General features: G+C 38.0%; 2 protein-coding genes across 10 annotated transcripts in view; one reads left to right on the top strand and one right to left on the bottom strand.

Annotated features, from left to right (window-relative positions):
• The first annotated feature begins 184 nt into the window (after positions 1–184).
• LOC118900091 (small VCP interacting protein) lies at positions 185–6,804 on the top strand. Its single transcript, XM_036862296.1, has 4 exons — positions 185–374; positions 2,860–2,910; positions 3,449–3,562; positions 6,571–6,804. Exons 1-4 carry the CDS (start codon positions 321–323, stop codon positions 6,583–6,585), a joined length of 234 nt encoding a protein of 77 aa, XP_036718191.1. The 5' UTR covers positions 185–320; the 3' UTR covers positions 6,586–6,804.
• An 11,256-nt stretch (positions 6,805–18,060) lies between these two features.
• Positions 18,061–24,405, bottom strand: part of GAS2 (growth arrest specific 2) — a 148,228-nt gene continuing 141,883 nt past the window's right edge. For 6 of the 9 annotated variants that reach the window (XM_036862312.1, XM_036862313.1, XM_036862314.1 and 3 more), the window contains one exon: positions 18,117–19,304. In XM_036862312.1, the coding sequence (XP_036718207.1) occupies positions 19,086–19,304 (219 nt within the window). In that variant the 3' untranslated portion in view covers positions 18,117–19,085. Of the gene's footprint in view, positions 19,305–24,405 lie in introns of all 9 variants that reach the window. The other 3 variants (XM_036862316.1, XM_036862317.1, XR_005021044.1) reach the window with 3 other exon arrangements.

Raw genomic sequence — 24,405 nt, 5'->3', positions numbered from 1 at the left:
GGGGAGTTGCCTCAGTGGGGCGGAGGCTAGCTTCAGGGGTGGGGTCCAGGCGCTACCAGGGTGGAGGCTGGCATCAGGGGGGCGGAGCCGAGCCCCGGAGGAATGGTGGGGCGGGGGTGGAGCCGCGGGCGGGGGTGGAGCCGCGGGCGGCGGTGAGGCGCTGCGGCAGAGGAGCGGGGCGGAGCCGAGCCGCCCAGTCACCGAGCCGCCCGCTGAGGGCGGAGCGAGCACCGGATAACTGGGACCCGGGTCTGATCGCGCAGTTCTCACGGCCTGGTCTGGGGCGGACCCAGGAGGGGAATCCCCCAGCCGCGATCCCCATGGGTCTGTGTTTTCCCTGTCCCACGGAGGCCGCGCCTCCTTCGCCGGACCTGGTAAGTAAGGCCGCCTCCCAGCGTCCCCGCGTCCGCCCGCCCGCGCCGCGCGCACCTGTTCCCGGAGGGGCGCGCCGGAGGCCCCGAGCTGCGGCTCCAGGACGGGCCGTTGGAAGCGGCGGCATGGGCCGTGGAGCCCGTCGACGGGGATCTTGGTGGCGGAGATGGTGGCTGTGCTCCGAGGGACCTTGAGGTCCTGCCTGCCGGACCTGGGCTGCTGCCTCCGCGTCGGTGTCTTTCTAAAGGCGGCTCCAACGTCTCTTTACCTTCAGCCAGGTGGCAGAATTGGCAGTTCGTAGGACGCAGGCGCACGTGGACGGTGCGGTGTGGCGGCCATTCCTGGCGATGCGGTAGATGGAGTTAGGGTGCGAAAAGAAATCCTTCTTTCTCCGGGAACTGAAGTGTTTAATCTTGTAGATGTGCATCTTCCTGTGTTTGTACCAGCTGTTTAAAGAAGGTGATCAATAAAGTCTCGTATATTTCTGCGCTTTATTGGATATTGTATTAATGATTTACCTTTAGTCTTTATCACTTTTAAGGTTTTTTTAAAAAAGTATTTTATGTGGTACCGAGTGTACAGTTTGTAAAGTTGCCACGTTTAGCAAATAAAAATATAGGGCGCTCAGTTAAATTTGAAGTTTCAGATAAACAAGAAATACATTTAAAAGATACGTAGATTTGTTCCATGCAATATTTGGGACATACTTGTACTAGAAAGTATTCGTTATTTATCTGGATAATTTCAGACTTAACTAGGTGGTTTGTGGTATAGTACATTTATACTTTTTTGTAGCTTTCTAATTTTTAACAGCATTTTTACCTTAATAATCCTTACAGGAAGTTGATAACAGAAAACCTAAATTCCTCTCTTGTATCTGGCTAAAAATTCGTTGAAGGAAATGAGTTGTTTAGGGAAGTACATTAACTCTTCAGCTATTTGATCATAAATACTAAAAATGACCTGGAAGTTGATATGAGAAAGTTCACCTTGTCTTTCTTGCTACTGTTGCTTTTAAATGTTCTTAATTTTGTTTATCTGGCTATTGATATAATACCAATCTGCCAGCATTTGTTAAGCCCTTCCTCCCCTCCCCCGCCCCAGATAACCACATTGCTCACTGCTTGAATGTCACTTTATCTTTGAGGCTTTTCTTCACCACCCTATATAAAGTAGATTCTCCACTCTACCATCCACCCATCCTGCCATTTCTTATAGACCATACTCTTCTTTATATTTCCCTAAAGCACTTACTTCAATCTGACAGATGTATGTTTATTTGATTATATGTGACTGTCCTCGTTGGAATGTAAATTCCATGTGGGTGGAAACATTTATCTGTATTATTTCACTGCTGTATCTTCAGCACCTAGAAAAGTTCCTGAGGCATGATAGCTGCTCAATAAGTATTTATCCAATGGATGAAATGAATGAATGAATGTATTGTGGTATGGAAAATGGAGGAATTATTAACACAGCTCCCGAGAGAGTGCTACTTACTGTCATATATTTACATAATTTATAACTTATTATTATGAATAATATAGATATAGAAAAAGAATATTCACGGTTTCCCAACATGGAACAGTACATCTCATAAATTTCCTCTAGTCCTTCCTGCCTTATCAATGAGATTCACTCACTTCATTCATGAACTTCTTCCGAAAATACCAGCCTGCTTCAAACTCCTTTTTAATTGGCAGTACCAAACCATGTATTTCCTTGCTTGTATTATTAAATGTCATTTGTTTTATTATTGCCCTGACTAGCTTGTAAGCTCTTTTTCTTTGAAAAAGCAAATAGATTATTTTATAGGCCACTCTGTGTGTGTATGTGTATGTGTGTATGAGATATGTAATGTATATATATGATACAGATGTAGGTGTATGTCTCATCATGTGCTTATTTGAAGGGTTTTTAAATTTTTAAAAATTTTTATAAATTTATTTATTTTATTTATTTATTTTTGGCTGTGTTGGGTCTTCGTTGCTGTGCGCGGGCTTTCTCTAGTTGCGGCGAGCGGGGGCTACTCTTCGTTGAGGTGTGCGGGCTTCTCATTGCGGTGGCTTCTCGTTGCAGAGCACCGGCTCTAGGCACGCGGACTTCAGTAGTTGTGTCACGCAGGCTCAGTAGTTGTGGCACGCGGGCTCTAGAGCGCAGACTCAGTAGTTGTGGCGCACGGGCTTTGTTGCTCCGCTGCGTGTGGGATCTTCCTGGAGCAGGGCTTGAACCCATGTCCCCTGCATTGGCAGGCGGATTCTTAACCATGCGCCACCAGGGAAGTCCTTGAAGGTTTACTGATTGGGAGAATGAAATTCAGAAAGTTGAGTATTTTATAAATGTTATAAATAATGGCGTTATTAGTAGGACATTTGGGGCCAGTACTATTTTTGTAAACTGTTATATTACCTATAAGATAAAAGTATAAAATATCAAGGATAATGTTTGGTTTTGTTTTAAACCATATTTCTTACACATTTTTCCTAGGAAGAAAAAAGAGCAAAGCTTGCAGAGGCTGCAGAAAGAAGACAGAAGGAGGTGACAGTAAAAATAAAATTCTACCTTAGATAATTAAATTTGCGTTTTGTTCTCTATAGATGTCTATTACTAGTAGTAGTCTCTAATGAAAATGGTATCTGATATCTTAGAAATTTAAATTAAAGGAAAACATTTTCAAAATGATTTCTGTTTCTATAAATTGGTTTAATGCATTTATGTCATTTAATTTATGAAAATTTCTATACACGTCTTCTGTTACGGGAGATGCCAAGGAAGAATCTTTAATAACATTCTTCCTTGAGATGAAATGACTGTGCCTTATAAAACACTGACAGATGTGAAGTAACTTTAAGGGGAGAATGTGTATGGTTGCAAAATACCCAATGAAGAAATCATATGTTTTACGTAAAGCTGTTGTAGAAATAGTCTAATTCTTTGTTACCAAAAATAGACCAACCCCATTCCCTACCCCCCACCTCCAAAGAAAAACCTAAAAGGCAAAAAACAAAAAACACCTTTTGGTAACAGGAAATTAAGTTTTGTTCTTTTTCTACACTCCTTAATAATTTTCCTGAAGGCTGCATCTCGGGGCATTCTGAATGTTCAGTCTGTGGAAGAAAAGAGAAAGAAAAAGGAAAAAATAGAAAAAGAAATGGCTACATCTGGGCCCCCACCAGAAGGTGGCCTTAGGGTAAGTATTAAAATTTACTTAAGGTTTGATTTACCTGGAATTTTTCAAAACTTCAGTAGCAATCTGTTCAATAATTTCCTCGGGGAATGGATTGTCAGAAAATTGTGAATTAATTTAAAAGCATAAACAATATAGATTGGAAGAAGTGTCAATTTATTTGGACATTCCAACATTCATTGGAATAGATTTGCTTTCTTTTTCCCAAAACGAAAATAGACTTTTCCTGATTATCTCAACCCTCTATCTTAATACTTCATACTTATATGATTAATGGCAATCTTAAATGTGTAGAAAACTTAAGCAAAATGGAAGGACACAAAGAAGAAAGTAAAAATCACCCAAATTCAGTGTCATTTTGACAGACATCATTTCTAATCTTATTTTACATGTCAATCTTAGATATTGGATTATACTGTAAACTACTTCAAACTCTTTGAGTTTTTTTCACTAAATGATTTGAGATTTTTGAGCTTCCCATTGTCACTCATTATCATAGTTACGTTAATGTTAATTTGGACAATAGGGTGTACAGGGGTGAGTCTGACACATGCCCATCCCAATAGTAGCAGTTGTAGCTCTTGACACTAGAAATATAATGATGGACAAGTTAAACAATGTCCCTGAACTTGGGGATCTTTACAGTCTAGGAGGATTATAAAGGTTTTCTTTTACATGTTAAAGCTCAGGAGACGAATGGTTCAGATATTAAGATTTTCTTCTTTGTCCCATTTTTAAAGGAAATACATTTCTCAAGGGTATTTGTGAAAAGGACAATGTCCTGAGTTTCATTTATATTTAATTTGTCAGTGATTTATGAGCACTTGTTTAGCTGGTTCTCTGTCTTCTCCATTTGGTTTGGTTTTTGCTCTCAAAACTATCTATATAAATACATATATGTACGTACAACCCCAAGTTGTGGGGCAGGCAGTTCAGGAACATCCTGAGCAGACATGATTGTGACTCAGGAATATCACATAGCAATAAGATTTATCTGTGTGCATTTTATCATTATATGTTACTTCATCTAATCTCATTTAATAAATGAAATTAAAAGAAAATAATTTTTTATAGTTAACTTTTAACAATATATAAAATAATTGGTTTTGATATTAAGGTAAATAACTGTGACCATTGTGTTTGTTTATTTATTTATTTATTTTTTAATATACCCTCATAATAGAATAGAATAAATGTAAAGTAAAACAGTTGGAAGATACAAGGTCAGATATTTATCAGAAGTATAGATGCTTACTTTCAATATTCTGTTGAGATAAAGATCTATGTCACCAGGTTTACTTCATATAGAGTTCTCAAAGACAAAGCACTTGTGAAAATTAAATTATGGAACTGAAAATGATGCTGAGATCAACTATTTCATAGTAGAAGAAATAGAAGTTCTGAATGACTTGAAGTCACATATAATGTTACAAAAGGGATACTTTATGTATAGTCAGAAGGTACTTATTTTACAGGTTCTAACCTAACAAATTTAACATCAGCTTTTGAACTCTTAAGGGAGAAAGGGGCTTTCTTAATTAAACCCAAAGCTTCTGTGCCCTGAAGCCTATAGATTAAAAATAAATTAGGCCCTATATTTCTTCTGGTCCCTTCAGAAGTGCTCAAAATGAAAAACATCTCAGTGTTAAATTTAGTACCTTTTTTCTTTGACCACCTGCATTGCTCATTGAGAGCATACAGTGAAGTTCAAAATAAATTTTTGGAGGCTCAGGGATAACAGAATGGAAAATACAAGATAAAGAGTAACTTTAATGCTCAAACCCTTTGGCCTAGGCTCTTTTAGGGGCTGCTGTCAGGCCTGTTCTACAGGCTGGCCTTGAGTGTTCTGTGGTATAGCTAGATTCTTCCTAACCCGACTTCATAGGATGAGGAAAACATGTCCTTCCCTGTCTTCATGCCCTCCACATATTCATCTCCTGACTAGCTGCCTCTTCCTGGGACACTTGGCGTTGGCCATGCTCACTGTGTTCTGGAAAGGCAGAACTTATTTTACGAAGTCAGTGTGATGATAGCATCAGGACACAAACTAGCATCAGTTCAGGATATACTAGTAGAGGAGTGGTGGCAGATGTCTAGAGCAGTGGCTCATGAGGAGCTTTCAGAAAAGACTGAACCTTGGGTCTGACCTTATACCAATCAGAATCTCTGAGAGTGGGACTTAGCCATAAGGATTTTTAAGCTGCCCAAGGAGTCTGATGTCAAACCAGGTTGAGAATCACTGCTCTAGTGTTTGTAACACTAGTCCTAAGAGATATTTTGTGGAAAATAGAATCCCATGGTAAAAATGTTTAAAAATCCTGAATATTGTGTTATACATTGAATTCCTTTCTTAGAGATTAAAAAAGGCACAGTATTTAAGTCTGTAAGTAGTTCTAAAATAAAGAAAAGCAAGTTTACTTGGATTAATCCTTAATTTTCAAACTTTAAATAAAGATTTTTAAAAAATATGTTAAAAAAAAATTCCTTGAATGTACTTGGAAAACACTACTTTAGAGACTGGTAAATATCTCTGGTACTATCCCAATGGCTTTTTCAGAACTTACTATTGCAGATTTAATAAACTTGATTAAACAGAACACCAAATGGAATAGTTTCTCAAGTTAAGCAAGGAAAAGACTTTGCCAGACCATTATTTAATAATTTCTACCGTTTCTTCGCTCCCCTGCCTCAAACAAAAATTTTTATTTTGTAGTTTCATTGTTGTTCTTGTTTTGTGATGTTTTGTTTTTCTTTTACTGATTATCAGGTATTTGGGAATCTAGCTACCACTCATTAATCTGCCCAGATATTTTGTTTTATTTCTTTATATTTTTACACCATCATGTATCTTATTTCAGACTATAGTGTAAAATTTTACTAATCACTGCTACTGACAAAGATCATTTTACATTTGTATAGCCCATATTTCTCTCTTATCTGTTTGTTCACTAGAATATAGTAACATAACTTTAAACAAAATTTACTTTTCTCTATATTTTTATCTTTTCTAGTGGACAGTTTCATAAAGCATAACATGAGTGAAAGAGTCTACTGCCAATAACTAATATCTGCAATCAAGCGGACATCCTCAATTTAATTTCTTCTCTTTGAATAAATGAAGATTTAGACGTCGTAATTTTAGTGCTCTTAAATGCAGTGCTTTTTCAAAATTGAATATTGAAAATGCTTTTGATTGTTAGACTTAGGAAATGGCCAGACCTTTCATTAAATACTTATTTTCCCTACATTTGCTCTTCTGCAGACAGTGGGTGATTTGCCGTTTTTTAGTAGTTAAAACATGGGCCTAAATAGTGAATATATATTTATATATTGCATGGAAAAATTCTGCATACATCTCAGATATTAAAGTTTGCACTTGTATTTTCCCTCCTTTATAAAATGACCTAGCTATTTATAGTTTGCCGATTAACCTTTTATCTCTTTATTTCATTATATGTGAAGACTTTTGCTTAAACTTGTGGACTTAGTGCCTTTAAACTGGTCATCAGGGAAAATCCTGAAAAATCATTTGAAGGGCTTATATGAAGGAACACTGTAAATTTTTATAACTTACTAAGAAATTAATATTTGTAGAAAACATTGAATTTCCCCTAATTTATTTCCTACTTCTGTAGCTTATAAAATTAACATACTGTGTTTTACATTATAATACTTTATTTTTTGCTTGCTGAGTTTAAAATTATATATTAGTGGTGCCATCAGAGGGCAGTGATGTACTATTATACAGTATCAGATTCAGCTCTATAAAGATCTTTGCAGTAATTGAATGAGTTAAACTAAGAATCTGGATGGGTTAAATATAACAAAGTATAGTGGTAATGTGTTTGTCCAAATTTCATAGGTGTTTTTATTCTTTTATATGTATTAAAGAATGATCATAAGATTTATATAGATGTCAAATTGCCAAGGCAAGTATGAATATATGAAAGAGAAATATGTAAGTACTGTATTTAAAAAGGTCTACTTTAAACATAAAAATATTGTGAGGTAATTCTATATGATACACTGCCATAAACTTTGTAGATTTTTGTTCATTTGTAACATGTATTATAGCATATTTGGTTTTTTGAGTTTTTTAATATATAATAAGCTAAAATAGAAGAATTGCTGTGTCTTTTAATTTGGTTGCTCTTTTGGATGACAAGGCCACAGTCTGAGCCCGAAATTAGAATTTTCAAATATTAAGTACAATAGGGACTGTAAATTAAATAGACCAGCTCATTTGATTTACAAAAAGGAAACTGAACCACTATCTCGCTCATCCTTCCCACAAATCTTGTGTTATGTTGCAGTATGTTATATATGTTAATTTTAAAAAGTTTGAAGTATAATATAGATCTCTTGGCTCCTCTTTGGAAAAATCACTTCCTTCTATTACAGAATGAAATATCTGTGACTATCCAGGCAAGATATGTAGTTATAGACAGGTTCAATTTTCAGTTTTAGAGAATTAGTGGTATGTTTGTTCATAAAGGATAGTGAAGTCATTGAATTATATTTTAGAAATATAATTTTTGACTTTTTTGGACATGATTAAATTTTCCAAGGCAGAAAGGAAAAAGGAACATTAATAGACGAATGGATATAGAACCAGAGCATACTATCCTAGAACTGTGCACGTCCTTGCTTCTGTTTTATTATGGAAAGAACAATTTTATCTGTATTACAGCTTAGAGAATTACAGCTTGGATTGGTATAAACAAAAGGTTTACATCTAGGGGACGATGCTCTATTTCTAATAGCAGTTTATATCCAAATACCATGCTTATTTACTGTTGAACCAAGAATGTTGTGCTGATGAATTGCTTTCTAGGAACAGTGGGATATGCCATTCCCGCCAACCATGGCCTGCCTCCATGGGTGTGATCGTGTTTCCTCAAAACCACATGGGTTGCATGGGCTAAGGGGTGATACTCAATGTTATGAATAGTGTTAGGAAGGGGAAGGAAAAAGGGGAGACTGGATGCATGATAGGAAACCAATAAGTGACTACTTAAAAAAAAAATGTATACACACATACACATATTCCAGGAATCTTCCTCAAAGGTATGAATCAGTTCCTGATGAAACGTTAGCCTAGAGCCAGTTTCCCATACTTCATAATTTAAATAGGAAAGCATTATAATGATTGATATGTCACCCAAACTCCCCAAACAAATTACTAAAATAAAACCAAACAGTAAAATGCTTATATGTAACTATCATGTTGAGATATAAAATGCTTAAATCACTACTTCTTCATTCTAATCATTAAACTATTACTATGGTAACAAAAAGTTGTATATTACCACACAGCCCCTTTGCTAACATGCTGCATGTTTTTTAAAACATCTGTATGTGATACTTTTGTTCCACTGATTGTATTTGGAATGTAATTAATAGTTTTGTTATAAATGCTGTACTGCCTTACAAGGTACAAATATACATTTTCCTATATAAGAAATTGGCTTTGGCCATCTGTTTAACACAATTTTATCTTTACTACATCTTAAATAATTTATAGGTAAGCATGTTTCTTTTCCTATAAAGAAATGCTATTATTAGTCTCCTGGATTTTTCTTAGAGAAATACTATAGTAAAGGTTCTAACTATCATCCTTGGTACCTCAGAAGAATTGGCATAAGCTATGAATTTTCTTTTTCTGCTCCAACATTTCAACTTGTTTATTTTCACTGATAAGAATTATGCTCTGCCCTTAGAAGAAAAGGTAACCCTTGTCAGTTTTAGATTTGAATAATACCTGCATAAACAGATCAGTAAGAGGTAGGTAGATATGTATACCTATCTGGGTTGACATTTAAGGTATTCCTTTAACATCTCCAAGCAAGCACCTCAAATGCCCATGATTACTGTATGTTCTTTAAGTTGATTGAGATGTGGTAATTTTCTCTTTCTCAAAAGCCACTGAAACCATCCATTTGCATATAGAGCAGACTTTGAAACTAAGGTGTTGAGCAGGGTTGCAGAATACGAAATCATTATATGGAAAAAGTCATTTCTGTCTTTATATGCAAGTAATGAACAATCTGAAAATTAAAACAATGTCAATCATACAGTATCATCACATAGGATAAAATACTTAGGAAAAAAGAAAAAGAGGTAAAAGATCTGAAGTAAAAACCACAAAACTGCTGAGAAAAAAAATTTTTTTTAAATATATGAATGGTGAGACATTCATGTTCATGGATTGGAGGACACAGTGTTGTCAAGATGGCATTCTCAAATTGATCAATAAATTAAATGAAACATCCTAGCAAACTCTTGCAGAGAAATTGACAAAACAATCTAAAATTTATATGGGAAATGCAAGATTTATGATAGCCAAAACTATTTTGAAAAAAGAACCTAGTGATTTTCACTAAGTCAGTGAGTAAGAGCCATCTACAGTTAGTCCTTTCCTTCTGAATATAGTCTCACTTTTCCATATTCTTTTTCAGTGCCATTCAGCTAGCAGCTAGACCCCAGTGTCAATTGTGACCATGTTCTTAGCTCCACTTAAAAAGACCATCTTAGGGCTTCTCTGGTGGCACAGTGGTTAAGAATCCGCCTGCCAATGCAGGGGACATGGGTTCGAGCCCTGGTCCAGGAAGAACCCACATGCCGTGGAGCAACTAGGCCCGTGCGCCACAACTACTGAGCCTGTGCTCTAGAGCCTGTGAGCCACGGCTGCTGAGCCCACACACCACAACTAATGAAGCCCACGCACCTACAGCCCGTGCTCCACAACGGGAGAGGCCACCACAGTGAGAAGCCCGTGCACAACGGGGAGTGGCCCCCGCTCGCTGCAACTGGAGAAAGCCTATGCGCAGCAACGAAGACCCAACACAGCCAAAGATAATAAAAAATAAATTAAAAAAAAAAGATCATCATAAGATGTGTAGGCAGAAAGGATAACGCCACCCTCCCCAAAAGGTGGTCCCATCCTAATCCCTGGAATCTGGGAATATGTTATATAACACAGCAAAAGGTATTTTGCAAATGTGATTCAGTTAATGACATTAAAATGGGGATATTATATTAGATTATCAAGGTGGACCCAATCTAACCATATGGATCTTTAAAAGCAGAGAACCTTTCCAACCTGTGGTCAAAGAAATGTAAACAAAGAAGCAGCATCACTGCAGTACTCTATTGCTGGCTTTGAAGATAGAGGAAGGGAGAACATGTACCAAGGAGATCAGACAGCCTCTAGAAGATGGAAAAGGCAAAGGAACGGATTCTCTCCTAGACTCCTCAAAAGGGAACATAGCCCTGCTGACATATTGATTTTACCCCATTGAGATCATCTCAAACTTCTGACCTACAAAACTATAACATAATAAATTTGTGTTGTTTAAGCTACTAAGTTTCTGGTAATTTGTTACATCAGGAATAGAAAACTAAAATAGTAACTAAATTAATGATACTAACTTTAATTATTAAAGACATAAATGTTTAGGAGAAAAATTTAGCACAGTAAAAATTTTGATGGAAATACTGCTGATTACTAGAAATTCAGTGTTAATATTAGTTGAGGAAAATAAAAGTCAAATCATTCGGGATTTCCCTGGGGGTCCAGTGGTAAAGAATCCACACTGCAATGCAGGGGACGGGGTTTGATCCCTGGTCAGGGAACTAAGATCCCACATGCCTCAGGGCAACTGTGTGCCACAACTACAAAGCTCATGTACCTCAACTACAGAGCCCACGCGCCCTGGAGCCTTTGCACCACAACTAGAGGAAACCCACAGGCCACCACTAGAGACAAGCCCGTGCACCACAATGAAGATCCCACATGCCTCAACAAAGATCCCATGAGCCACAACTAAGACCCAAAGCAGCCAAAAATAAATAAATAAATCTTTTAAAAAATCAAATCACTCATTGTATTTTAAAAGATATAACAATAATCACTATTCCAAGATGATTTTATTCTCTACAAAACTTTAATTTTTTTTCATAATGATTATTATGACTTCCAGCACCACCAAATTATACCAGGCCTGTTGTTTTTCAAAGGTTATGGCTGAGATTTGTTCAAGATTGTGGAGTAGAAGGACATGCACTCACTCCCTTGTGAGAGCACCGGAATCATAACTAACTGCTGAGCAATCATTGACAGGAAGACACTGGAACTCACCAAAAAAGATATCCCACATCCAAAGACAAAGGAGAAGCCACAATGAGATGGTAGGAGGGGCGCAATCACAATAAAATCAAATCTCATAAACGTTGGGTGGGTGACTCACAAACTGGAGAACAATTATACCACAGAAGTCCACGCACTGGAGTGAAGGTTCTGAGCACCATGTCAGGCTTCCCAACCTGGGGGTCTGGCAATGGTAGGAGGAATTCCCATAGAATCAGACTTTGAAGGCTAGTGGGATTTGATCGCAGGATTTTGGCAGGACTGGGGGAAACAGAGACTCCACTCTTGGAGGGCACACACAAAGTAGTGTGTGCATCAGGACCCGGGGAAAGGAGCAGTGACCCCATAGGAGACTGAACCAGACCTACCTGCTAGTGTTGGAGGGTCTCCTGCACAGGCGGGGGCAGTTGTGGCTCACTGTGGGGACAAGGACACTGGCAGCAGAAGTTCTGGGAAGTAGTCCTTGGCTTGAGCCCTCCCAGAATCCGCCATTAGCCCCACCAAAGAGCCTGTAGCCTCCAGTGCTGGGTTGCCTCAGGCCAAACAACCAACAGAGAGGGAACTCAGTCCCACCCATCAGGAGACAAGCGGATTAAAGTTTTACTGAGCTCTGCCCACCAGAGCAATACCCAGCTCTACCCACCACCAGTCCCTCCCATCAGGAAACTTGCTCGAGCCTCTTAGATAGTCTTATCCACCACAGGGCAGACAGCAGAAGCAAGAAGAACTACAATCCTGCAGCCTCTGGAACAAAAAACACATTTACAGAAAGATAGACAAAATGAAAAGGCAGAGGACTATGTACCAGATGAAGGAACAAGATAAAACCCCAGAAAAACAACTACATGAAGTGGAGATAGGAAACCTTCCAGAAAAAGAATTCAGAATAATGATAGTGAATATGATCCAAGACCTCGGAAAATGAATGGAGGCAAAGATGGAGAAGATGCAAGAAATGTTTAACAAAGACCTAGAAGAATTAAAGAATAAACACCTAGAAGAATTAAAGAACAAACAGAGATAAATAATACAATAACTGAAATGAAAAATACACAAGAAAGAATCAATAGCAGAATAACTGAGGCAGAAGAACGGATAAGTGACCAGGAAGACAGAAGGGTGGAATTCACTGCTGTGGAACAGAATAAAGAAAAAAGAATGAAAAGAAATGAAGACAGCCTAAGAGACCTCTGGGACAACATTAAAAGCACTAACATTCGCATTATAGGGGGTCCCAGAAGGAGAAGAGAGGGAGAAAGGACATGAGAAAATGTTTGAAGGGATAATAGTCAAAAAGTTCCCTAACATGGGAAAGGAAATAGCCACCCAAGTCCAGGAAGCACAGAGAGTCCCATACAGGATAAACCCAAGGAGAAATATGCTGAGACACATAGTAATCAAATTGACAAAAATTAAAGACAAAGAAAAATTATTAAAAGCAACAAGAGAAAAATAACAAATAACATACAAGGGAACTCCCATAAAGTTAAGAGCTGATTTCTCAGCAGAAACTCTACAAGCCAGAAGCACAGTATATTTAAAGTGATGAAAGGGCAGAACCTACAACAAAGATTACTCTACCCAGCAAGGATCTCATTCAAATTTGACGGAGAAATAAAAAGCTTCACAGACAAACAAAAGCTAAGAGAATTCAGCACCACCAAACCAGCTCTACAACAAATGCTAAAGGAACTTCTCTAAGTGGGAAACACAAGAGAAGAAAATGACCTACAAAAACAAACCCAAAACAATTAAGAAAATGGTAATAGGAACATACATATCGATAATTACCTTAAATGTGATTGGATTAAATGCTCCAACCAAAAGACACAGGCTTGCTGAATGGATACAAAAACAAAACCCATATATATGTTGTCTACAAGAGACCCACTTCAGACCTAGGGACACATACAGACTGAAAGTGAGGGGATGGAAAAAGGTATTCCATGCAAATGTAAATCAAAAGAAAGCTGGAGTAGCAATACTCATGTCAGATAAAATAGACTTTAAAATAAAGAATGTTACAAGAGACAAGGAAGGACACTATATAATGATCAAGGGATCAATCCAAGAAGAAGATATAACAATTCTAAATATATATGCACCCAACATAGGAGCACCACAATACATAAGGCAAATGCTAACAGCTGTAAAAGAGGAAATCGACAGTAACACAATAATAGTGGGGGACTTTAATACCTCACTTACACCAAAGGACAGATCATCCAAACAGAAAATTAATAAGGAAACACAAGGTTTAAATGACACAATAGACCAGATAGATATAATTGATATTAACAGGACATTCCAACTGAAAACAGCAGATTACACTTTCTTCTCAAGTGCACATGGAACATTCTCCAGGATAGATCACATCTTGGGTCACAAATCAAGCCTCAGTAAATTTAAGAAAATTGAAATCATATCAAGCATCTTTTCTGACCAGAACGCTATGAGATTAGAAATAAACTACAGGGGAAAAAAACGTAAAAAACAGACACATGGAGGCTAAACAATACATTAGTAAATAACCAAGATATCACTGAAGAAATCAAAGAGGAAATCAAAAAATACCTAGAGACAAATGACAATGAAAACACAATGATCCAAAACCTATGGGATGCAGCAAAAGCAGTTCTAAGAGGGAAGTTTATAGCAATACAATCCTACCTCAAGAAACAAGAAAAATCTCAAAAAAAAAATCTAACCTTACACCTAAAGGAACTAGAGAAAGAAGAACAAACAAAACCCAAAGTTAGTAGAAGGAAAGAAATCATAAAGATCAGAGCACAAATAAATGAAATAGAAACAAAGAACACAATAGCAAAGATCAATAAAACTAAAAGCTGGCTCTTTGGGAAGATATACAAAATTGATAAACCTTTAGCCAGACTCATCAAGAAAAATAGGGAGAGGACTCAAACCAATAAAATTAGAAATGAAAAAGGAGAAGTTACAACAGACATCGCAGAAATACAAAGCATCCGAAGAGACTACTACAAGCAACTCTATGCCAATAAAATGGACAACCTGGAAGAAATGGACCAATTTTTAGAAAGGTATAACCTTCCAAGACTGAACCAGGAAGAAACAGAAAATATGAACTGACCAATTGCAAGTAATGGAACTGAAACTGTGATTAAAAATCTTCCAACAAACAAAGTCCAGGACCAGATGGCTTCACAGGTGAATTCTATCAAACATTTAGAGAAGAGCTAACACCCATTCTTCTCAAATGCTTCTAAAAATTGCAGAGGAAAGAACACTCCCATACCATTCTATGAGGCCACCATCACCCTGATACCAAAACCAGACAAAGATACTACAAAAAAAAGGAGAAAATTACAGACCAATATCACTGATGAACATAGATGCGAAAATCCTCAACAAAATACCAGCAAACAGAATCTAACAACACATTAAAAGGATCATACACCACGATCAAGTGGGATTTATTCCAGGGATGCAAGGATTCTTTTTTTTTTTTTTTTTTTTGGCTGTGTCAGGTCTTCGTTTCTGTGCAAGGGCTTTCTCCAGCGGGGGCCACTCTTCATCGCGGTGCGCGGGCCTTTCACTATCGCGGCCCCTCCCGTTGCGGGGCACAGGCTCCAGACGCGCAGGCTCAGTAGTTGTGGCTCACGGGCCTAGTTGCTCTGTGGCATGTGGGATCTTCCCAGACCAGGGCTCGAACCTGTGTCCCCTGCATTGGCAGGCAGACTCTCAACCACTGCGCCACCAGGGAAGCCCAAGGATTCTTCAATATATGCAAATCAATCAATGTGATACACCATATTAACAAACTGAAGAATAAAAACCATATGATCATCTCGATAGATGCAGAAAATGCTTTTGACAAAACTCAACACCCATTTATGATAAAAACTCTCCAGAAAGTGGGCATAGAGGGAAACTACCTCAACATAATAAAAGCCATATATGACAAACCCACAGCAAACATCATTCTCAATGGTGAAAAACTGAAAGCATTTCCTCTAAGATCAGGAACAACACAGGATGTCCACTCTCGCCACTATTTTTCAACATAGTTTTGGAAGTCCTAGTCATGGCAATCAGAGAAGAAAAAGAAATAAAAGGAACACAAATTGGAAAAGAAGAAGTAAAACTGTCACTGTTTGCAGGACATGGAGAATCCTAAAGATGACACCAGGAAACTACTAGAGCTAATCAGTGAATTTGGTAAAGTAGTAGGATACAAAATTAATGCACAGAAATTTCTTGCATTCCTATACACTAACATCAAACAATCAGAAAGAGAAATTAAGGAAACATTCCCATTCACCATGGCAACAAAAAGAATAAAATACCTAGGAATAAACCTACCTAAGGAGGTAAAAGACCTGTACTCAGAAAACTATGATACTGATGAAAGAAATCAAAGATGATACGAATAGATGGAGAGATATACCATGTTCTTGGATTGGAAGAATCAATATTGTGAAAATGACTATACTACCCAAAGCAATCTACAGATTCATTGCAATCCCTATCAAACTACCAATGGCATTTTTCACAGAACTAGAACAAAAAATCTTAAAATTTCTATGGAGACACAAAAGACTCTGAATAGCCAAGGCAACCTTGAGGGTAAAAAACAGAGCTGGAAGAATCAGACTCCCTGACTTCAGACTATACTACAAAGCTAAGTCATCAAGACAATATGCTACTGGCATAAAAACAGAAATATAGATCAATGGAACAGGATAGAAAGCCCAGAGATAAACCTACGCACCTATGGTCAACTAATCTATGACAAAGGAGGCAAGGACATACAATGGAGGAAAGACAGTCTCTTCAATAAGTGGTGCTGGAAAACTGGACAGCTACATGTAAAAATTAGAACACTCCCTAACACCATACACAAAAATAAACTCAAAATGGATTAAACACCTAAATGTAAGACTGGATACTATTAAACTCTTAGAGGAAAACATAGGAAGAACACTCCTTGACATAAATCACAGCAAGATCTTTTTTGACCCACCTCCTAGAGTAATGGAAATAAAACCAAAAATAAACAAATGGGACCCAATGAAACTTAAAAGCTTTTGCACAGCAAAGGAAACTATAAACAAGACGAAAAGACAACCAACAGAATGGGAGAAATTATTTGCAAACGAATCAACAGACAAAAGATTAATCTCCTAAATATATAAACAGCTGATGCAGCTCAATATTAAAAAAACAAACAACCTAATCAAAAAATGGGCAGAAGACCTAAACAGACATTTCTCCAAAGAAGACATACAGATGACCAAGAGGCACATGAAAATCAGCTCAACATCACTACTTATTAGAGAAATGCAAATCAAAACTACAATGAGGTATCACCTGACACCAGTTAGAATGGGCATCATCAGAAAATCTACAAAAAACAAATGCTGGAGAGGGTGTGGAGAAAAGGGATCCCTCTTGCACTGTTGGTGGGAATGTAAATTGATACAGCCACTATGGAGAACAGTATGGAGGTTCCTTAAAAAACTAAAAATAGAATTACCATATGATCCAGCAATCCCACTACTGGGCATATACCCTGAGAAAACCATAATTCAGAAAGACACATGCACCCCAATGTTCATTGCAGGGCTGTTTACAATAGCCAGGTCATGGAAGCAACCTAAGTGCCCATCGACAGACAAATGGCTAAAGAAGATGTGGTACATATATACAATGGAATATTACTGAGCCATAAAAAGGAAAGAAATTGGGTCATTTGTAGAGACGTGGATGGACCTAGAGACTGTCATACAGAGTGCTGTAGGTCAGAAAAACAAATATTGTATATTAACTCATATATGTGGTACCTAGAAAAATGGTACAGATGAACCGGTTTGCAGGGCAGAAACTGAGACACAGAGGTAGAGAACAAATGTATGGACACCAAGGGGGGAAAGTGTGTGGGGGCTGGGGGTGGTGGTGTGATGAATTGGGAGATTGGGATTGACATGTATACACTAATGTGTATAAAATTGATGACTAATAAGAACCGGCTGTATAAAAAAAATAAATGAAATTCAATAAATACCAAAAGCAAAAAAAAAAAAAAAAAAAAGGTTGTGTCTGCTTTGATTAAATCATTCATGTGACAAACTGAGATACTTCCTCCCTGACTTTCTGGAGCAAGAAAGGTGGATTTTGTGTTTGTTGAAAAATGAGGAAACGACAAATTAACTTCGCCTATACTTTTTATATTCAGGGCAGCACTTAAAGGACTGTTTATGATAAAACCTAGACTCTCTGCTAAGGAGAACAAACACCAGCACCACTCAGCTACCCAAAGTGAAGAAGTGCTAGGTAACCATAATTTGACTCTTCCTGTAACTCCCAGGGGATGTTGCCATTTGAATATGATCTTTATTTCAGAATGAAGCATTGATATAGAGACAGGTAAAATTTTTTAACATCTTTTTAATTCTTCAATCAGTGAGGACAATATTTTGCTGTTTATGAGTACAAAACAGCCCTGTCCTAGGTATACAAGGGTATACATAAGTCTGTAACATTATTAGCTACAGTGAAATTACTTTACTAGACAGCACAGCAAAGTTGGGTTAACTAAAGATATAATAAGAAAATGCTTTGAAATAACATGAAGTCAATGGACATTTGACTGTACAATTTACTCTTTCAAAATATAAACGTATGTCAGCTTATGTGTGTGAATTACACTCAGTCTCAACACAGCCACGTGTCTAGGAATGTGTAAACAACTCATAAGCCATTCTCTAAGGGGTGTAGTGAAAACTTCCAAAAGTGCCCCAGGTGTTTGTTCAGAGATAAGGGATAAACTTTAAGGCATTCTTCCAAGTGAATGTAAACTTTTCTGAAGTGGCCTTTCCAGTAACGTATTACTGTCGTGGATACACTGTACTTTAATTTATAGTGCTGTTGGATATTTTTAGTAGCACATCATCACACTAATTGTCACTTTTTAAAAATCAGCATAAAAATCCTGCAATTATAAAAAATATCTGGGGTGCTGTTATTCTGTACACATTAGGCAGGTACTTTCTGTTGACTTAACTGTAAATCTTATTTTCTTCTAATAATTTTTATCTTTAGCTAGAATTGTATTGCTAATATTGTGTGCTAAATACCATGTTCACATATTGAGAAACAATGATTTGCCTACAGTTTGTCGAATTTAAATCTGAGTTGAGAATTTCTCTTAATAGGTCATTTTCTACAGAAGCATTCAAAATAAATAGTGCTACTCTTTGAGCATGTTTCAACATGATGACATCTTTCTGTCTGTTATGTCTTTTTCCAAAGTAATTTTCAGAGCATGTGAACTAAACTGACTACTGGAGATGTGGATACAGGCCATTATGAGAGTCCCCTTGTAGTGACCAACTAGTTTCATTTAATTTCCTTCTTTCCCTTATAATTGGCAGAGACCACCAGGTAATTATCTGGATTCATGTCCTTAAGGGTTGGAGATTTGCTCTGGATGGGGGATGTCTTGCCATCCACACGGGAGATCTGCAGCATCCGGCAGGGGTCGTGTTTCAACAAATACCCTGCAAAAGTTTCCCAACCTCCTCCCACACGGACCATGACATGCTTGTTGTGCAGCATCTGGAATGAAAAGAGAGCGAAAGAGTTAAATTCTGAGAATTCTTGCAGTATCTCAAATCAGCTTCCAGCTCTAGCGTTGTTATTGTTTTCTGTTTTGTTTTTCAAGCCCCCATTGTCCTTCCACTTCTTGCACAGTGTCTGAGTTAGCATACAGTTTATGAGAGAAGCTTTGTTTCTCCCATGCAAGTGGATCATGAGTGGTACATATCCCCAGGATCCAGCTTTGCCCTGCTGTGGGAATCAGGGTGTAGGTACAACCCCTTGCTTGCTTCAGCAAGTCTAGAGGCTCCTTGCTGACGCTGACACCTGATGTTGCATCACAGTCTCATCATTGCCCAATTTCCTGCTTGCTGCCTCAGATCAGAGTTCTGTCTCCCCACTGGGTTATTCCCCTCTGAACCAGGACTTAAAAGACCATGGAAATGCCTGCTATGGAATATAGTTTTTTTTTTTTATTGAAGTATAGTTGATTTACAATATTGTTAGTTTCAGGTGTACAGCAAAGTGATTCGTTTATACATATATATGTATATATATTCTTTTCTTTTCAATTCTATCCCATTATAGTTTATTACAAGATATTGAGTGTAGTCCCTGTGCTATACAGTAAATCCTTGTTGTTTATCTATTTTTGGAATATAAAGTTAATAATCACACAAATACTCAATGCAAAATAGAATTGAAAATGCACTCAGAAAGATTGAAATCTTCCCTAGTCACTGTCTGAGGCTTTCAAGGAAAGATATTATGGAATGGCCAAACATTTATGTTGTCTTTACTCTCATTCTTCTTAATTACAATAGAATACTTCTTTAGAAACAAAACAAAAACAAAAAAAACAAAACCCTTACCTTCAGGGCCATGAACCATCTAGAGCTCCAGGGTTAACAAGGCTACAGACTGAAAAGGTGAAGAATATGTGGTTCTTTCTACCTAGTAAAAACATGTCCGAGTTGTGGAGGATTGGCACAGGGAGCCAAAGATTTGATCTTGGCTTCTTTCAAATATCACAAAATGGAAGAATAAGGGGGAATGTTGCACCTTCACCAAAGACCTCTCCCCTGCCCGAAATATGATGAACACACAATGGCAATGTAATCTTGGGAAGGGGATATAGGTTTGGGAGGGGTTTGGTAAGTACTTTTCATGGTAGAGCCTATGAAATCTCTCCGAATTTCTCTCACTCTGTGTTACCTTCAGATCTGGATTTTTTGACTCCTATCCAGTGGGGGAAGACTTTGCTCTTAGCTGTTGAGATTCTGATGAGAGCTTTGGATTCTCTTTCTGTATGCCTGTACCCACAAATTATTGCATATATATTTAGGGCTTTCACAGACTCCCAAAAGTCCATCCATAGGCTCAAGGTAAGAAATCCTGAAACATGGGGTCGACATAAGGCAGTTTTCAAAATCAAATGTCGTGGAAAGTAATAAAAATGTGCTGAATAACAATAATTAAAACTATTAGACTCATGAGAATTAAGTGTAACTATGTTGGTTATTCTCACTTAGAATATTAGAATTTTAGAATAGAAAGGATCTGGGGAAACATTTTCTAACAAGAAGGCTTCAAACTTATTTTAGCACCAGCATCTACTCATTAAATAAAATCTCAGTGGGAACCCATGAAATATAAAGCAGATAAGAGGAGTCAGGATTTAGCTTATAACCATTCTGCCTCCCCAGGTCCACCAGTGGTACCATGTTCCTGTTGTTTAGGATGAAGATACTGAGGCCCAGATCTTTAATGTGATTTCCTGACTCCCAGTCTAGTACTCTTCCCACAACGTCCTCCTTATAAAATCCATCAAGGCTTTTATAATTTTACGGGCCTATTTTCATTCCCACAAGTTCCTGGGTGTGCCTCTACTTCCTGTTTTCAAAACTTGGGAGTTACTGGGACAAAAACTGCAAAGGCCAGGGTCAAAATAGCACTTTGACCCTTTCTCCCATTGTTCCAAGAGCACTGCTTTTGCCTATTGTTGAAGTTCTGGTACCTCCTAGCCCTGTAAATTACATTTAAGAATGGCCTCTAAACGTCCTTGGTATGAATGTCCCTGGCAGAATGCCCAAGTTCACTTGACTGTGAGCAGGCTGTTTCAACCAGAAAGAACCGCCAGCCAGAAGAGTTTTTAAACAATTAGTGAACTCTGGGAAACAGTGACAGAAATGTTTTTTCAGCCTGGAGTATATGATCATGAAGGTAAAAATTCTGCTTGCAGATTCTTTAATGAATCCATAGGACAATGCAAAGTGGATTCAACATGAGACAGAGTCATTCTGAATGTGAGTTACACAGGAATTAAATTTCTGCCCATCTCGTCTTCCAGAATCTTCCTATAGCTAATCAGCCACCTATAATTTCCCAAAGAAAGCCAATGGTCAAACTGGACAAGTTTCAAGCATGGGATTAAGATATCAGAGCTACAGGTGTTCCTATAGCCTGATTGTAGAGATTTAAATCCCATGCCTTTTCTTAGAACATGCTCAGTCTCAAGAAAAAAGAAGAAAGAAACGAATGCCAACCTCATGTCCATAAACAAAATCCCTATTGTTTAACCTAAAAGCAAATCAACCTGCTATAAACTAAATTGCTCTCAACCCTTCCTTCCCTTCACAGCATTTACCGTGCCAAACCCCAACCTTGGATTAAGTGTATAATCTTCTTCCTAAATCAGGGCTGAGCTGCTGAGCTCTGCGGGAAGAACTCCTTCCACCTCAGATATTAGTGACATTAGACCAAGTGCAATTAATTGAGCCTTTTATTTTTTGTTTTGGTCAATCCCATGTCTTATTCCTCTCTATTATTCTCAAGTACACTACCCATTTCATCCTCATCAGTCTACCATGACTTCATCTTTGTCAGGCATGGCTTCCTCTCTCTTGGTACCTCCACTGACTAATTCACTCCAACCTACCTTTATCCTTTACCCTGCCTTTCTTGTCACAGAAATAAGTCCTTCTGTTCAAGGTCAAGTCCTACCCCCTGTCCTAATCCTCATTTCCACTCATGAAGAACCCAGCTACATCAAACATCTCATCCTTCTTCTCTCTCTCTCCAATTTAGTGTATAATGGCCCTTACCTTTTAGGAAATAAATGTATCCAAGCCCCTCCCACTCTTGTGCAAAGAAAACTCTTCTTCTTTCATCCCAGTCTACTTTGCTCTCATACCTTCTCCTTACACCTGAGCTTCTTGACAGTTAAGTTTACGCTCAACGTTTTCACTTCTAATTTCCTATTTACTGTCCAACCAACAGTAGGCATTGTTTCTGCTTAACTGACTACATGAGAAAGAAAACCAGATGACTTCTAGAATTATCAAATCCAGTGGACTGTCCTTAATCCTTGTCTTCTTTGATCATTCAAATAAGGTATCTGATAGTATTGACACTCCTTCCTTGAAACTCCTTACTCTTTCACTCTCCATGACAAGACTCTCTTACTTGGATCTCCTGATACCTACCTGAGGGTTCTCTCTCTGCCTCCTTCACAAGTTGTATTTCTTCTACCTATTTTTTTTTTTTTAAACATCTTTATTGAAGTATAATTGCCTTACAATGGTGTGTTAGCTTCTGCTTTATAACAAAGTTAATCAGTTATACATATACAATATGTTCCCATATCTCTTCCCTCTTGCATCTCCCTCCCTCCCACCCTCCCCATCCCACCCCTCTAGGTGGTCACAAAGCACCGAGCTGATCTCCCTGTGCTATGCGGCTGCTTCCCACTAGCTATCTATTTTACATTTGGTTCTTCTACCTATTTTTAAGTTTTGCTTTTCCAGGGGATTCTGAAATTATCTGTCCTTTCTCTACTGCTTTTCTCAGTCTAACCACTCTCTATTTGCAACCTCATGGTTTTCACTGCCATCTATTTTTGTGTCCCCAAACTATAACTCTAGCCCTTGTTTCTTCCTGGAGCTTCCAAATGCAAAGGCAACCTGCCCTCTTCCTTCCCCTAGGGCCCCACAGGTCTTTCATCATAGGGTTGGTGACATGAGCAACCTCTGTACCTAGTCAGATACCAAAAACATTCATTTCCCACTAAATGTTTCTCAGGATCTTTGCTACCATTGCTACTACTTAGTTCAGGGACTCATCTTTCCCTGGTCTATTGTAGAGGGCTCGCTGCCTCCAGGCTTGCTGTGTCCAATCCATTTAGTAAACTGCCACCAAAGGGAATTCCATAAATGCAAGTGTGATCGTGTCCTACCTAAATACTTTCACTACCTCCCTCTCTCCCGTATGGTGAGTCACTTTATTTGCATATGTTACTCTCCGTGACTACTCCTGCCAGCCTCATCCCTTCCCTGAGCCCTGGGACCCATGAATACTTGTAGTTCTATATTCCCAGATAACATACTCTTTCTTTCATGCTTTTGCACATTTGCCCCTAAATGTGGAAAGTCCTTTCTGTTCTTCCCTCCCTGCTCACCAGGACCACAAACATTTCCCCAATTCAAACATCACCTCCACCTGAAAAAATCTTCCAGGGTCATACCCCTCATTGATAAGGGAATCCTTCCTTGACACGTGCTGTTTAGTTTACACATGATTTCACTGCTTTGCTCATACTACCGAATTGTAACTATTAATTTACCTGTATGCCCCTTCTAATAAAATGGAGCTCTCTGAAAAGAGTGATGATGTATCTCTCATGTTTGGACTCTCACATATGTGATCTCAGAACAGTGTCAATAGTGTAACCATATAGTACTCTTTTTCATGTATCTTTCCACACTACTTACTTTGCCTAATGTAAGATATCAGTATCAGTATTACTCCCATTTTATAGATAGTAAAACTGATGCTCTTAGAAGAACTGATGATCTTAAACAACTTGTGCAAGATCACACAACAAATCAGTGGCAGAACTGGGATAAGAATCCTTTTTTTTTGGTCTATTATACCATATTCACTTATTCTGTAAAGCTCCTAGATTTGGATTTTCATACCTGCTTAGTTACTTACAAGTGATAATTTAGCACAGGCAAGGAATTATCAATGTCAGAAATAGTTATAAGTTGCTTAAGCAAATTAAATGCTCACATAAAGTGATTTATAGTTTTATGTCCTAATAAACTTTAAATAAATATTGCAT

Source organism: Balaenoptera musculus, chromosome 8 (genome assembly GCF_009873245.2).
Source record: "Balaenoptera musculus isolate JJ_BM4_2016_0621 chromosome 8, mBalMus1.pri.v3, whole genome shotgun sequence".
Classification (NCBI taxonomy): Eukaryota; Metazoa; Chordata; class Mammalia; order Artiodactyla; family Balaenopteridae; genus Balaenoptera; species Balaenoptera musculus.
Note: the sequence above shows the minus strand (reverse complement) of the source record. Positions and strands in the feature narration are given on the sequence as shown.

What these genes read in the sequence shown, in the direction of transcription:
- LOC118900091 (XM_036862296.1), top strand. Translation starts at nt 321, where the DNA reads ATGGGTCTGTGTTTTCCCTGTCCCACGGAGGCCGCGCCTCCTTCGCCG. An exon ending in CGCCTCCTTCGCCGGACCTG is followed by an intron (nt 375 to 2,859) that starts GTAAGTAAGGCC and finishes CATTTTTCCTAG; the next exon opens with GAAGAAAAAAGAGCAAAGCT. An exon ending in CAGAAAGAAGACAGAAGGAG is followed by an intron (nt 2,911 to 3,448) that starts GTGACAGTAAAA and finishes ATTTTCCTGAAG; the next exon opens with GCTGCATCTCGGGGCATTCT.